General features: G+C 34.5%; 1 protein-coding gene across 1 annotated transcript; it reads left to right on the top strand.

The window, feature by feature from the left end:
* Nucleotides 1–8,237: 8,237 nt before the first annotated feature.
* Nucleotides 8,238–11,342, top strand: LOC113766018 (MDIS1-interacting receptor like kinase 2-like). Its single transcript, XM_027310249.1, has 4 exons — nt 8,238–8,808; nt 9,025–9,117; nt 9,312–10,889; nt 10,993–11,342. Exons 1-4 carry the CDS (start codon nt 8,238–8,240, stop codon nt 11,340–11,342), a joined length of 2,592 nt encoding a protein of 863 aa, XP_027166050.1.
* Nucleotides 11,343–12,408: the final 1,066 nt, after the last annotated feature.

Here is a 12,408-nt window from a genome sequence, read left to right as displayed (position 1 = left end):
TAGGTTAGTCAACTTATATCTATTCAAAAATCACCTATTAGGTTCCATTCCTCATGCGATCGAAAACTTAGTCTCACTTCAGTTTCCTGTCTTGTCTCAAAATTATCTTATTGGTTCAATCCCTAAGTCGCTAGGCAATTTTAACCAATTTAATGAATTTATATCTCTTTGACAACAACGTTCTGGTTCAATTCCAAAGAATTTGGGTGATCAAAAATTCCTTTTAGATATGAATTAGGTAAGAACCAACTTAATATGATTCCAACCCTATTTTAATTGGTAACTCGAGTAACTTAGAAAAATAGTATCTCCTAAAAAGCCATATTCTGATACCATCCCACAAGAGCTTGGAAACCTAAAATAGTTGGTAGTCTTGGAACTGGATTAAAATCAAGGGTTAATCACATTTTATCCCCTTAAAGAATACCCCATTTCTCAGTTTACCCCCTAACCTTTAATTTTGCTCACTTAACCCCCTTTAGGACAAAATTGTCCTTGTATTACTTTGACTTTTTATTTACCTTGTTTTCCTTTCTTTTGTTTCTTTTTCTCTTTCTTCTTTATTTAATTCTTCCTCTTTCCCACAAAAAATTTCACCTTAATGATTGAAATTAAAAAAGAGAAATTGCAAAGATCTATTTTCTTCTTAAATGATTAAAAAAATATTCAAATCACTTTCCTAAAATACAATTTTTTTAGCCTTTCAATTCTTTTAATTTTGGGTTTTCCTCTTTCCTTTCTAGTTTCTCATTTTATTTTCAAGAAAATATCATAAGATGAAATAGTTTTCCTTTCTTTTATTTCTTTTTCTCTTTCTTCTTTCTTTCATCCTTCCCAATAGAAATTCCATGTCAACGAAAATTTTTGTTTTGAGTTTATAATTGCATATTTCTGGGTGAAGGTTTAAAAGACATCAAAAATTAATTTTGATTTTTTGTATGATGCCACGGGTCACAAATTTCAATTGATGATTATTAATCAGGTCACAATTTCATCTTAAGATATTTTCTTGAGAATAAAATAAGAAACTATAAAGGAAAGAGGCAAACCCAAAATTAAAAGAATTGAAAGGCTAAAAAAATTATATTTTAGGAAAGTGATTTGAATATTTTTTTAATTTTTTAAGGAGAAGATAGATCTCTGCAATTCCTCTTTTTTAATTTCAATCATTAAGGTAAAGATTTTTGTGGGAAAGAGGAAGAATTAAATAAAGAAGAAAGAGAAAAAGAAATAAAAGAAAGGAAAACAAGGTAAATGAAAAGTCAAAATAATGCAAGGGCAATTTTGTCCTAAAGGGGGTTAAGTGAGCAAAATTAAAGGTTAGGGGGTAAACTGAGAAATGGGGTATCTTTTAAGGGGATAAAATGTGATTAACCCTAAAATCAATTATCTAGTCCATTGCCAGAACTACTTTGTCAAAATGGCACACTCCAAAACATTTCTGTGTCTAAGAACATGCTTACAGGTCCAATACCTAGAAGCTTGAGAAACTGCTCAAGCTCATGCTCAGCACTCATTTTTGGTCTATTAGTACCTTGAAAGAGGAAGCTTGTCCAAAATTTTGAGCGTCAAAGAAGAAGCCAAGGGACAAGACTGGCAAAAGAAGTTGAAAACCATCCAAGGCATCGCTCATGCTTTATTTTACATGCATCATGATTGTCCACCAGCAACTGTACGTCGGGATATATCAAGCAATTGTACGTCAGGTCACGTTTAAGATTTTGGCACTCCTTAGTTTTAGTCTTTGATCTTCCGTCATTATCCCTTAAAGACTTTTCCTCCAACTAATGTCTTTTTAGCGTCTACTAATTGATTACTATTTTTCAAAAGACTTCAAAAGTCTAAGTAAACTCCTCGACTAGATGATGTGTATCAACGCTCCTAAATGAAAAAAATGACTTTTTTATTGTATTCCAAAAGACTTTTTCAGTCAAGATGATAAACATATTCGAGCTCTTAAAATGAATTCTTTTCGTCAACAAGTGCTTTCAAATTGTAGTAATTAGTTAGTACGTAGTTACTTGGAGTAAAAGACTTGGATAGCCAACCTCATCTTGACTGAAAAATCTTTTGGACCTTTGTCAGCAAGGCCCAACAGTAAATTTGTTTAAAATAAACCATGACTATCGGACATTTTCTCACAACTGCCCATCACAATATTTGTCTGAAAACATTGATTGTTTCCATCCAAATTTTCTTCAAGTTGATCCTACATGTTGGACCTTCGAACACTAGGATCCAATTATATAGCTGTTTGAAACCAACCTCTACTAGATTGATCTTGACGGTTGGATCTTTACGAACAAGGGCCCAAAATTAAATTTGTTTGAAAATGTGTCTTGACTTGAAAGCCTTTTTCAATAAGCACTAGCATCAAATCAATTTGTAGAAAAACATGAATATTATCATCTAAAAAAAATTAATATTTAATCATATTTAGTAAACTCGCCCGACGAGGAAGTCGACAAAGAGACTACATGATGGTAGGAAGTCGACAAGGAGTACAATTTAGGGGTGGCAAGTCGGGTCCAATCAGGTTGGCGGGTCGGGTCTTGCCAAAAAATCTGTTGACCCGAACCCGACCCGTCAACCCTTGACGGGTTAGTATATCTGACACGAACCCGAAAAATTTGGGTTGGCGGGTCGACCCGAAATGACCCGAAAATTAATTTTAATTTATTAATTTATCACTGTAAATTCTAATAAGATCAATTTCTCACAAAATTAATTACATCATCAAGTAATAAAAATTTAAATAAATAATTTCAAATCAAATCCAAAATAAATTAAACACCGTAAAAGTGTTATATTCCAAACCAAATATAAAATAAATTAAAACGAATTATATTATTTGTCCAAATATAATAATTTTAACTTCATACAAGGTAAATAAATTCATTTAGGATTAAGTAATTAATGCCTTTGAAAAAAAAGAATGATTTAGTTTAGTTAGATAAAATAATTTTTATGTTTATTAAATTATTTTTAATTTGTAAACGGGTCATATCGGGTCATATCAGGTCACCACGGGTTGACCCGAAATTGACCTGTTTTCTTTTCGGGTTCATCAGGTTCGACCCGATTCTGACCCGAACCCCCAAAACTTCAACCCAAACCCATTAATTTGGTGTTAGGTTCGTGTCGTGTTTTCGGGTCGTGTCAGAAATTGCCACCCCTAGAGTACATGATGGTTCACTACTTCAACCGATGAGTAGGTGATTGAACCAATGGCTCAATGAAAGAATATTTATAAAAAAACTAGGTAATAAATAAAATTTATAAATAAAGTTCTTTTAGATTTTAATTATTGTATTCAAAAAGACATATTTTGAATAAATAAATATTAGGGATTATATTAGAAACCTTTCTTGAGGTTTCTCCTAATATCGCTTAGCATCTCTAAGATTTTAAAAATATCACTTACCTCCCTCAATAATTATAAAAATTCATTCTCACTTGTTACATAATTCACATATAAAATAAATGGAGGTCAAAAAATTTCAAAAAAAAGGTTCTCTTTTCCCTCTCTTCAACATTCTCTCTTACTCATTTTTTTGGATGACTATATGATTTTCTATATGTAAATTATAGTAAATCGAATTTTGTTTATCTTTTACTTTTTATGACTGTGATAAAGTGGGGTATAATTTCTTTATTTATTTTGAGTTGATTTTTTATAATGATTAATACAACTTGAAGGCTGGGACCACGGGTTGAGAAGGAAGTTAAAAAAAATATAAGATTCATAAGAAATCAATTTTGAGCATGTAGAATTAAATTGGTGCTAGTGTATTTCTTTAAAAATGTATTTTTATTTTCCAAATTTATACTTTTATGGACTATAGTTTTGTGATGTGATTGTATATTTTTTTTTTCAGCAACGATACATTTGTATAACCTATTCTATCCTAATCTAGGGAAGAGGGGGAGTCTAATGAGGCTGTGGTAGGGGTTAGTGGGTATATAGGCCCAACTAGACTAAAGAAGTGTTATGACACAACCCTTAGATTTTTTTCACTGCAGGTGAGGTTTGAACCCTCACCTACAGCCCAAGGAGGGACTTAAGTCCCTCCTTTGTGATGTAATTGTATTACTAGAGATTATTTTTGGGTGGTGGTTTTTCTTGAAGTAAACAATATGGCTTACGAGTATTTTAATTTAGCAAAATGAGCAAGAGAGTAGTTTAGAATTTTTAAAAATTTTGTTCTACAAATAACAAAAGTGAAGGAGGTAAGTGATATTTTTAAAATTTTAAGAGATATTTTTGAAATCTTAAGAGCGCTAGGTGATATTATACCTAAATATTAATAGTTGCGATTGGAGATACTTCCTCCAAGTTTACGCGGAATCCGGGCCTGGTACCCAGCTCCACCCGAGAGGCCACGACCTAGAATTAGAAAGAAGGCTGGAACAAAATCCCATTTCCAACAAGATATGGCACGTAATTCTTATAAGGGCAAATTACATTTTTCCTCTCCTGTGATTTAGTGTTTTTTTACATAATCCCTTATGATTTCAAAAGTTATAAGTGTCAAAGTAAGGGAAATAGTCATTCGTAACGGAACTTTTGAAATATCAAAATTACCCTTATAAATATATGACACACTAATCCCGTATAATTTTTATGTTTTACTATATAATCCCCTTATGATTTAATGTTTTACCATATAACCTCCTTATCGTTTTCAAAATATATATATAATCCCCGTTGGTTAATAAATAGTTTTCAACTTTATATAAGGGTATTTTTGACATCGTTACGAATGATCATTTCCGTCACTTTGGCACTTTAATCCAAACTATAAGAGGATTATATATAACTTTTGAAATTATAGGGAGGTTATGTAAAAAATACTAAATCACATACGGGTAAATTGGAGTTTGCCCTTCTTATAAAGTTGCAAAAAACTTGTGTCTGAAAAGTCAGTCAACGCTTGATTAATTTACGCATCTAAAAAGTAAAACCAAAGAAAAAAGCCCTCAAAACGTAGAAGATGACAATGATGGTTGACACTTGACAGCCCATTGTTTCCAGTAAAAGTGGAAGAAGAACTTGTCGGTCGCAAAAGCGGTCGCAAAATAGAGCTTGATTCAGGCTCGCCACCGTATACAACCTGCAACGATCATGGAGACAAATTTTGCTGGTGGAATTAAGGGCTGTTCGTGCAGCGGCCACCGCCGTCAGCGACAATGGGATATGACACCGTAACCGGTGAAGAATAATTATTGATCAAGAAATGGGTCACACTAACCATTATAGCACGACGAAAACAACAAAGCAAAAGAGTTATAATTGAAGCACCAAATGATGCCACTACAAAAGAAATTTAATCCATTTTTTTCTGTGGTTGTTTTATTTTTTTTTTGTTCGTGAAACGAAAATAATTTTTTAAATCCATTATTCAAACAAAGGTAAAAATTTGATTAGATTATAAAAGATTATTGGATGAGTAAAGAAATGTTTTAACTTTTCTTTTTCTTTTTTTTTTTTTTTTTGTAGAGGGAAAATTCCTGTGCATTAAAAAAACTTTTGGAAAAAGATGGCAAAGATTAAGTGGTATACAAGAATGAGCACAAATTTGACATTAAACAAAAAAAGGTATGGCCCAGTCTATATATCCAACAGCTGGCTGGTTGATTCGCTAAATACTGACTCGGCAGGTAAAAACTTTTGAAAAAAGATAGGACAAGGGGCAGGGACGGTGATGACCGTCCTGAACGGTTAATGACCATGATTTGATCAAAAAATTTTGTGCGATCCAGATCACAAGTTGTGCATCGATTTTCACACTGTGTGTGGGGTCTGCAAAATTTTGTACTAAAGTTATATGTTGTGCAAACAAAGTTACGCCGTGTATAATCAAAATTACGCGCTGTTGAAAATGGCCAAAACTGCTAGGGATGGTTGCAATGCACCTGCAACCGTCCGTGCCCCTTATCCAAAAAGATAGCAAATCTATCCACGTCTGGTAGAGCTTTCAACAAACTGAACTGTTCGCGAATACGTTCATGTTCAAATGTTCAGTTCAAAAAACATTTGATCATATAATAACCGAATCAAGTTTGAACACAATATTAGGTTTGTTTAATAATCAAGCTGAACATGAACCTATTTACTAATTATTCGAATTTGTTCATGAACACATATATAATTATTAAGAATAAATAAATACGAGTATAAATGCATATAATACTATATATATCCTATATTTTCTCAAAAAAAGTATGTATACATAGAATTAGCATTTTTATTTCTAAAACAAATAATATAATTAAATTACTTCTAAATCTTTTTTTTTTTAAATAACCAAATCATTTTCCAACTCAAATTCGAGTTCAAGCTCAAGTTCAAATTTAGCTTGTTTAGTCTAATAAGTTGAGCTCAAATTTGAACTCGATTATCTATATAAATTAACGAATCGGATTCAAGCAACATTTATAATTTGTTTAATATCCATCGGATAATTTGGTAACAGAGCTTAAACATCAAGTATTCTGTTTGATTTTGCTCGCTAAAAGCTCTAACGTCAAGTGGCTGATTGATCAGCTAAATATCTCATTAGGCAGGTAAAAGCTTCTGAAAAATTATCACAAAGAGTTAAGTTTATTGTTCCCCTTCTAATTGGAAACATCTACACTATTCTTATATTCTTGTGCTACACACCCTCTGGATTAACTGCAAATGCAAAAATTTAAACTCTACCTATAGTTTAGAAAAAGATTGCAAAGATTAAGTTTTTTTTTTTTCAATTAGCAAGATCAACATTACTTTTACACTGCACAAATTTGAACTTAGCTCACCTAACGAAAGTTGATTAATTGCAAAGACTAAATTAGATACAAGAATGAGCACGCATTTGACATACACAACCAAGTAGCTCAGTGGCAAAGACTCACATAATCCATCCGCGTCAAGGGGCTGATTGACCAGCTAAACAGCTGACTCGGAAGGCTTAACAAGTGTGCTTTTTTTTTTGAGGAGGAGGAGGAGGAGGGGGGGGGGGGGGGGGGGGTGGGGGTGGGGCGGCGGGGTTGCGCTATACGTTCTATTGGCTACTGTCCATGAACTTACGCTTACGTATATTGGCATGTTAATTTGCTTGAAGTTATTCAAGTTTTTCTTGATAAGAGAATTCTGAAAAAGAATTAGTGCTAAACAATTTTAAGGCCCAACAGATTTCGGCTAAAAGATGCTTGTAATTGCTTGAATAATTGTGCTTCAAAAAACAAAATTACTTCTACTCGTATTTGAATTGTCATTTTTCTCTAAAAAAAATTTTCACATTTGTTATGCACATTTTTACCTTATATATATATATCAAATTATTACAATATATTTTTGTACAAAAACTCTATAAAAAAAGCAATCCAAATGGGGTCATAATTAGTGTCTTTCATTGTATGTGTTCCCAAATTTTGTGTTTGAGTTTTTATTTGCTTAAGGTATCTTGAACATTCTTGAACTTTGTGGTCTAAAAAAAACCTTTTGAAGTCCATACAATTAGTCCTAAACAATTTTGAATGTAATCAAATGCTTCTCCTAGTTCTTGCCAAATTAAGCTCATTTCGGGTCAACTTGTGTCTACGCCGTTAGCTAACAGGAGATCATAAGTAAAGTGCGAATGCAAAAAAAAAACTCGAAATCAAACATAACAAACTTTGAAGTTTTGATATCAATGCCCACTAAATTCTATTTGGGCAAGGACAAAAATCATCATTCTATTTGACCAATTAAATCTGCCAATGAAAATTTGGAAAAAAAAAAAAATCATCTTTTGGCAATTTCTCACTTCTATTTCATAAAATCTTCAACCAAATAATCAAGCATAATCCCTCTCCAGAAAATACAGATCTATACCATAAATAGCTAAGCCTGTAGATTGATCGTCATTCTTGCGAATTTGGTAACCGCTACTCCATCTCTTATACTATAGAAGTCACTTCGAGTCGCCTTCTTCTGCAGATATGGTAGGAAAGTCATCCTTATATTTTCTAAATCAGTGACAGAATATCAAAATGTTCAATCTCATCAAGACATTTCATCGCATTAAATCAGTAACAGAATTGTTTCAATCTCCGAAAGAAAGAAAAGAAAACTGGAAAATTAAGAAGAAAAGGACAGAACAAGGAGACCTCAGAAGTCTTCCTTGTACAGCTGGGAAGACAGGATAAATACTGGCTTCATTTGCGGTACACATATCAACCTGCGCAAACTTGAGTTGAACTCGAAAGTAGTCATGGGTTCTTTTGAATTTATCTCTATATTCATTATGGTCCTACTTTTCCCATCATCTCATCCCAAAGCCAAAGGTGTCGCTTCAGATTCTGCTAGTGAGGCGGCTGGTCTTTTGAAATGGAAGGCCAGTTTTCAAAACCAGAACAATAGTTTGCTAGCCTCGTGGAACCTCCAATCCATCAGCGGCAAGAATTCTTCCAACCTTCCATGCACTTGGGCTGGTATTTCATGCATTAATGGAAGTGTCAACAGGTTGAATCTCTCAGAATACATGATAAAAGGTAGCCTGTATGACTTCCCATTTTCATCCCTCCCAAATCTTGAATATCTTGAACTTAGCCTGAATCAAATCTTTGGCAGCATACCTCGTGAAATAGGTAACTTGTCCAAGCTCATTTATCTTGATTTCTCAGTTAATGAGTTGTCACATGAAATCCCACCTGAAATTTGCAACTTGAGAAACTTGACTCATTTAGCTCTCGGAAGTAATCAACTTTCAGGGCCAATTCCTGACGGAATTGGAACTCTGCATAATCTGATTGAACTTTATCTGAACAACAACACTTTGATAGGTTCAATTCCGCCACCATTGGTAATCTCACTAGGCTAGTTGACTTATACCTTTTCCATAATCTCCTATCTGGTCCCATTCCTCCTACGATCAGGAATATGATCTCACTTCAGTTTCTTATTTTGTCTCAAAATAATCTTTCTGGTGGAATCCCAAAAGTCACTTGGAACTTTATCCAATTTGATTGGTCTAATTCTCTATGACAATCAACTTTCAGGTCCAATTCCAAAGGAATTGGGTGATCTAAAACTCCTTACCAATTTGGAATTAGGCGAGAACCAATTTAGTGGGTCCATTCCTGTTTCAATTGGTAACTTGAGTAACTTGGAAAAACTGTTTCTCCCAAAAAACCAATTTTCTGGTTCCATTCCACAAAAGCTTGGAAACTTGAAAAAGTTGGCAATTTTGGTATTGGATCAAAATCAGTTCTCGGGTCCATTGCCAGAATTGCTATGTCAAAATGGTTCACTCCAAATCATTTCTGCATCTGAGAAATGCTTACAGGTCCAATCCCTAGAAGCTTGCAGAATTGCTCAAGCTTAGTTAAGGCCAATTTCAACGAGAACAATTTCCATGGAAACTTGTCAGAAATGATCTGCATCCATCCATTCCTGGACTTCATAGATCTCAGCAACAATGAGTTCTACGGTGAACTCTCCAGCAACTGGGTTGAATGCAAAATCTTGAAAACCCTGATAATTGCAAAGAATAACATCACAGGTGGTATACCTTTAGAATTTGGAAATTTATCTCAACTGCATGCACTTGATATTTCTTCAAATTTTTTATCCGGGGAGATACCAAGGGTAGTGGGGAAGTTGACCTCTATGCTTAAACTAGATTTACATGACAACCAATTTGTCGGTGGTGTACCTCAGGAATTGGGAATGCTAACCGAACTTCTTTACCTAGACCTATCCACAAATTCCTTGAATGGATCTTTTCCAGAACATTTGGAAGATTTGAAGCACTTGTTTTACATGAACTTGAGCAACAACATTTTCAGCCAAAAGATTCCATTCGAGATTGGGAAGTTGACCCAACTTTCTGAACTAGATTTGAGTCGAAATTTGTTCACAGGAGAGATACCATCAGAGTTCCGAAGTTTGCAGAGTCTGGGAACATTGGACCTCTCCCACAATAACCTCTCTGGTTTAATCCCAAAGGCTTTAGCAGAATTGCCTGGTTCATTGCAAATTAATATTTCCTTCAATAATTTAGAGGGTCCAATTCCAAGTGGCAGAGCCTTTGTGAATTTAACGATAGAAGAAGTAAAGGGAAATAAAGGCTTGTGTGGCAATATTACAGGGTTACGAGCTTGTGAAAGTTCCTCGTTAATCAATAGTCATGTCAAAAATAAGAGGAAAAAACTTGTTCTCACAGTTGTATTTCCTCTTCTGGGGTCATTCATACTTCTAGGTGCATTCTTTGGTATTCCCAAATTGCGTGATCAAAGGAAAAAAATTTCAAGAATTGAAGATATGGATGTGAAGAAGTGCCATTTATTTGCCATATATGGATATGATGGCAAAGCATTGTATAAAGAAATAGTATTGACTACACAAGAGTTCAGTGAAGTATTTTGCATAGGGAAAGGAGGTTATGGAAGTGTTTATAGAGCACAGCTTTCATCAGGGGATGTAGTAGCTGTAAAGAGACTTCACAACATGCCTGAGATGGCAAGTCATAGAAGTTTCTTGAATGAGATAAGAGCCTTGATAGAAATCAAGCATCGAAACATTGTAAAACTCTTGGGCTTCTGCTCCAACTCTCAGCACTCATTTTTGGTTTATGAGTATCTTGAAAGAGGAAGTTTGGCCAAAATCTTGAGCATAGAAGAAGAAGCTATTGAACTAGACTGGCAGAAGAGGTTGAAAATCATCAAAGGCATCGCTCAAGCTTTATCTTACATGCATCATGATTGTTCACCAGCAATTGTACATCGGGACATATCAAGCAACAACATTTTGCTCGATTCAGAAGACGAGGCTCATGTTTCAGATTTTGGCACTTCTAAGTTTCTGAAAAAAGACTCATCTAATTGGAGTTCTCTTGCAGGAACATGTGGATATGTTGCACCAGGTAATAATGTTTTTTGCCCCTCTTTGATTTATTAACTACCAGATTTTAATACGATCACATGTTATCACGAGTCACGATGTAATTTTCCAACTTTTCCTTGCAGAATTTGCCTACACAATGAAAGTAACTGAAAAGTGTGATGTTTATAGCTTTGGGGTCCTGACAATGGAAGTAATCAAAGGAAAGCACCCCGGTGACTTGATTGCTTATCTAATGTCTTCAAAGCCTGAGAAAATAGAACTGAAAGACTTGTTCGATCAAAGACTTCTGTATCCCAATCAAGAAATTGAAAACATTCTGGCATCCGTTCTCAAAGTAGCAAGAGAATGTCTACATGTTGATCCACAATCTAGGCCAACAATGCTCTTTATTTCTAGGCTGTTATCAACTGGTGCACAATCTGTGTCACATATTGTACAAGACTCCGATGACCATATTAATCTTTTTTCCTAAGTTTTATGGGTTTAACAAATAGATGTAACAAATATGTAGAATTTCACTGATGTTCTCTTTGAGATGTGTGGCGATACTGTTTAGAAAAAAATAAACAAAAATCAATTTTCCTAGTTGCTGCATTTGAGATGTGCGGCGATGCTGGATTGAGAAAACCCACCCCAATCACTCCATTTTTGCAATCTCTTTTTTTTCAACATTATTTCAAGAAATTTTCCCTCATCTTTTCCCTCATATATTTTTCAGATTGCCATATTTTGGAAGGCTTATAAAAGTGGTTACCATTGATCAAAGTCATGATAATAAAGCCAATCCCAGACTGTTTGAAAATTACTGATGGAGGACAAGGAGAGAATAGAGAAGGGGAAGCATTGGCAATACTTAGACATATACAAGACTAGGGAGAACGGGCAATACTCTTAGATATGTACAAGACTAGGGAGGGCTAGGTTTAAATTTAAACATGTTGTCAGGCGGCAAAAACTAATTTCTAAGGATCCATTTGAAAAGAAATAATGCTCCAATGTTAAGAAATAGGAATTTAAAAATCTTGGTGAGTTGCTCACCCACCTGCCACCCCTTTCCAGTTTCCCCACGATGAGGGCACGCTGATAAAAAGAGACTAGGCAAATTCCTTAAAGACTCGGGTAGAAAACACCTCATTTCTCCATACAGACTAGGGTAGGCACTCATCTTGGCTTAATTCTGTGGACCTTTGCCAAGAAGAATTTGGGGTAGGAACCGCACCATTTCTAGGTCGAGGGCCAGGATTGATCTAAGGAAGAAAACATAAGACTCCGATCCCGTAGTTGTTTTCAACCCGTTTTAACTTTAGACCGTGTTCAAAGTTATTTACATGACTGAATAAAAGGCTCACAATTGGTTGAAATGGGCAAAACTGTTCTGCAACTATTCAACCTGCAATCATTTGTAGTTTTGTACCCAACCAACAAGAGCCCACCATCATAATTGTTCGAAAACGTACCAAAAAAATCATTTTTACTTGATCCTTATTTAAAAGGAGGAGTTAAATCCACATCCTTCTATTCAAAATTCACAATTTGAT

Source organism: Coffea eugenioides, chromosome 3 (genome assembly GCF_003713205.1).
Source record: "Coffea eugenioides isolate CCC68of chromosome 3, Ceug_1.0, whole genome shotgun sequence".
NCBI lineage: Eukaryota > Viridiplantae > Streptophyta > Magnoliopsida > Gentianales > Rubiaceae > Coffea > Coffea eugenioides.
This window is presented reverse-complemented; position numbering and strand designations above follow the sequence as displayed.

Excerpts from the sequence above, each read along its gene's own strand:
- LOC113766018 (XM_027310249.1), top strand. The coding sequence starts at position 8,238 with ATGGGTTCTTTTGAATTTATCTCTATATTCATTATGGTCCTACTTTTC. Across the intron at positions 8,809-9,024 it reads GAACAACAACACTTTGATAG|GTCCAATTCCAAAGGAATTG; the intron begins GTTCAATTCCGC and ends ATCAACTTTCAG. Across the intron at positions 9,118-9,311 it reads GTCCATTCCTGTTTCAATTG|GTCCAATCCCTAGAAGCTTG; the intron begins GTAACTTGAGTA and ends AAATGCTTACAG.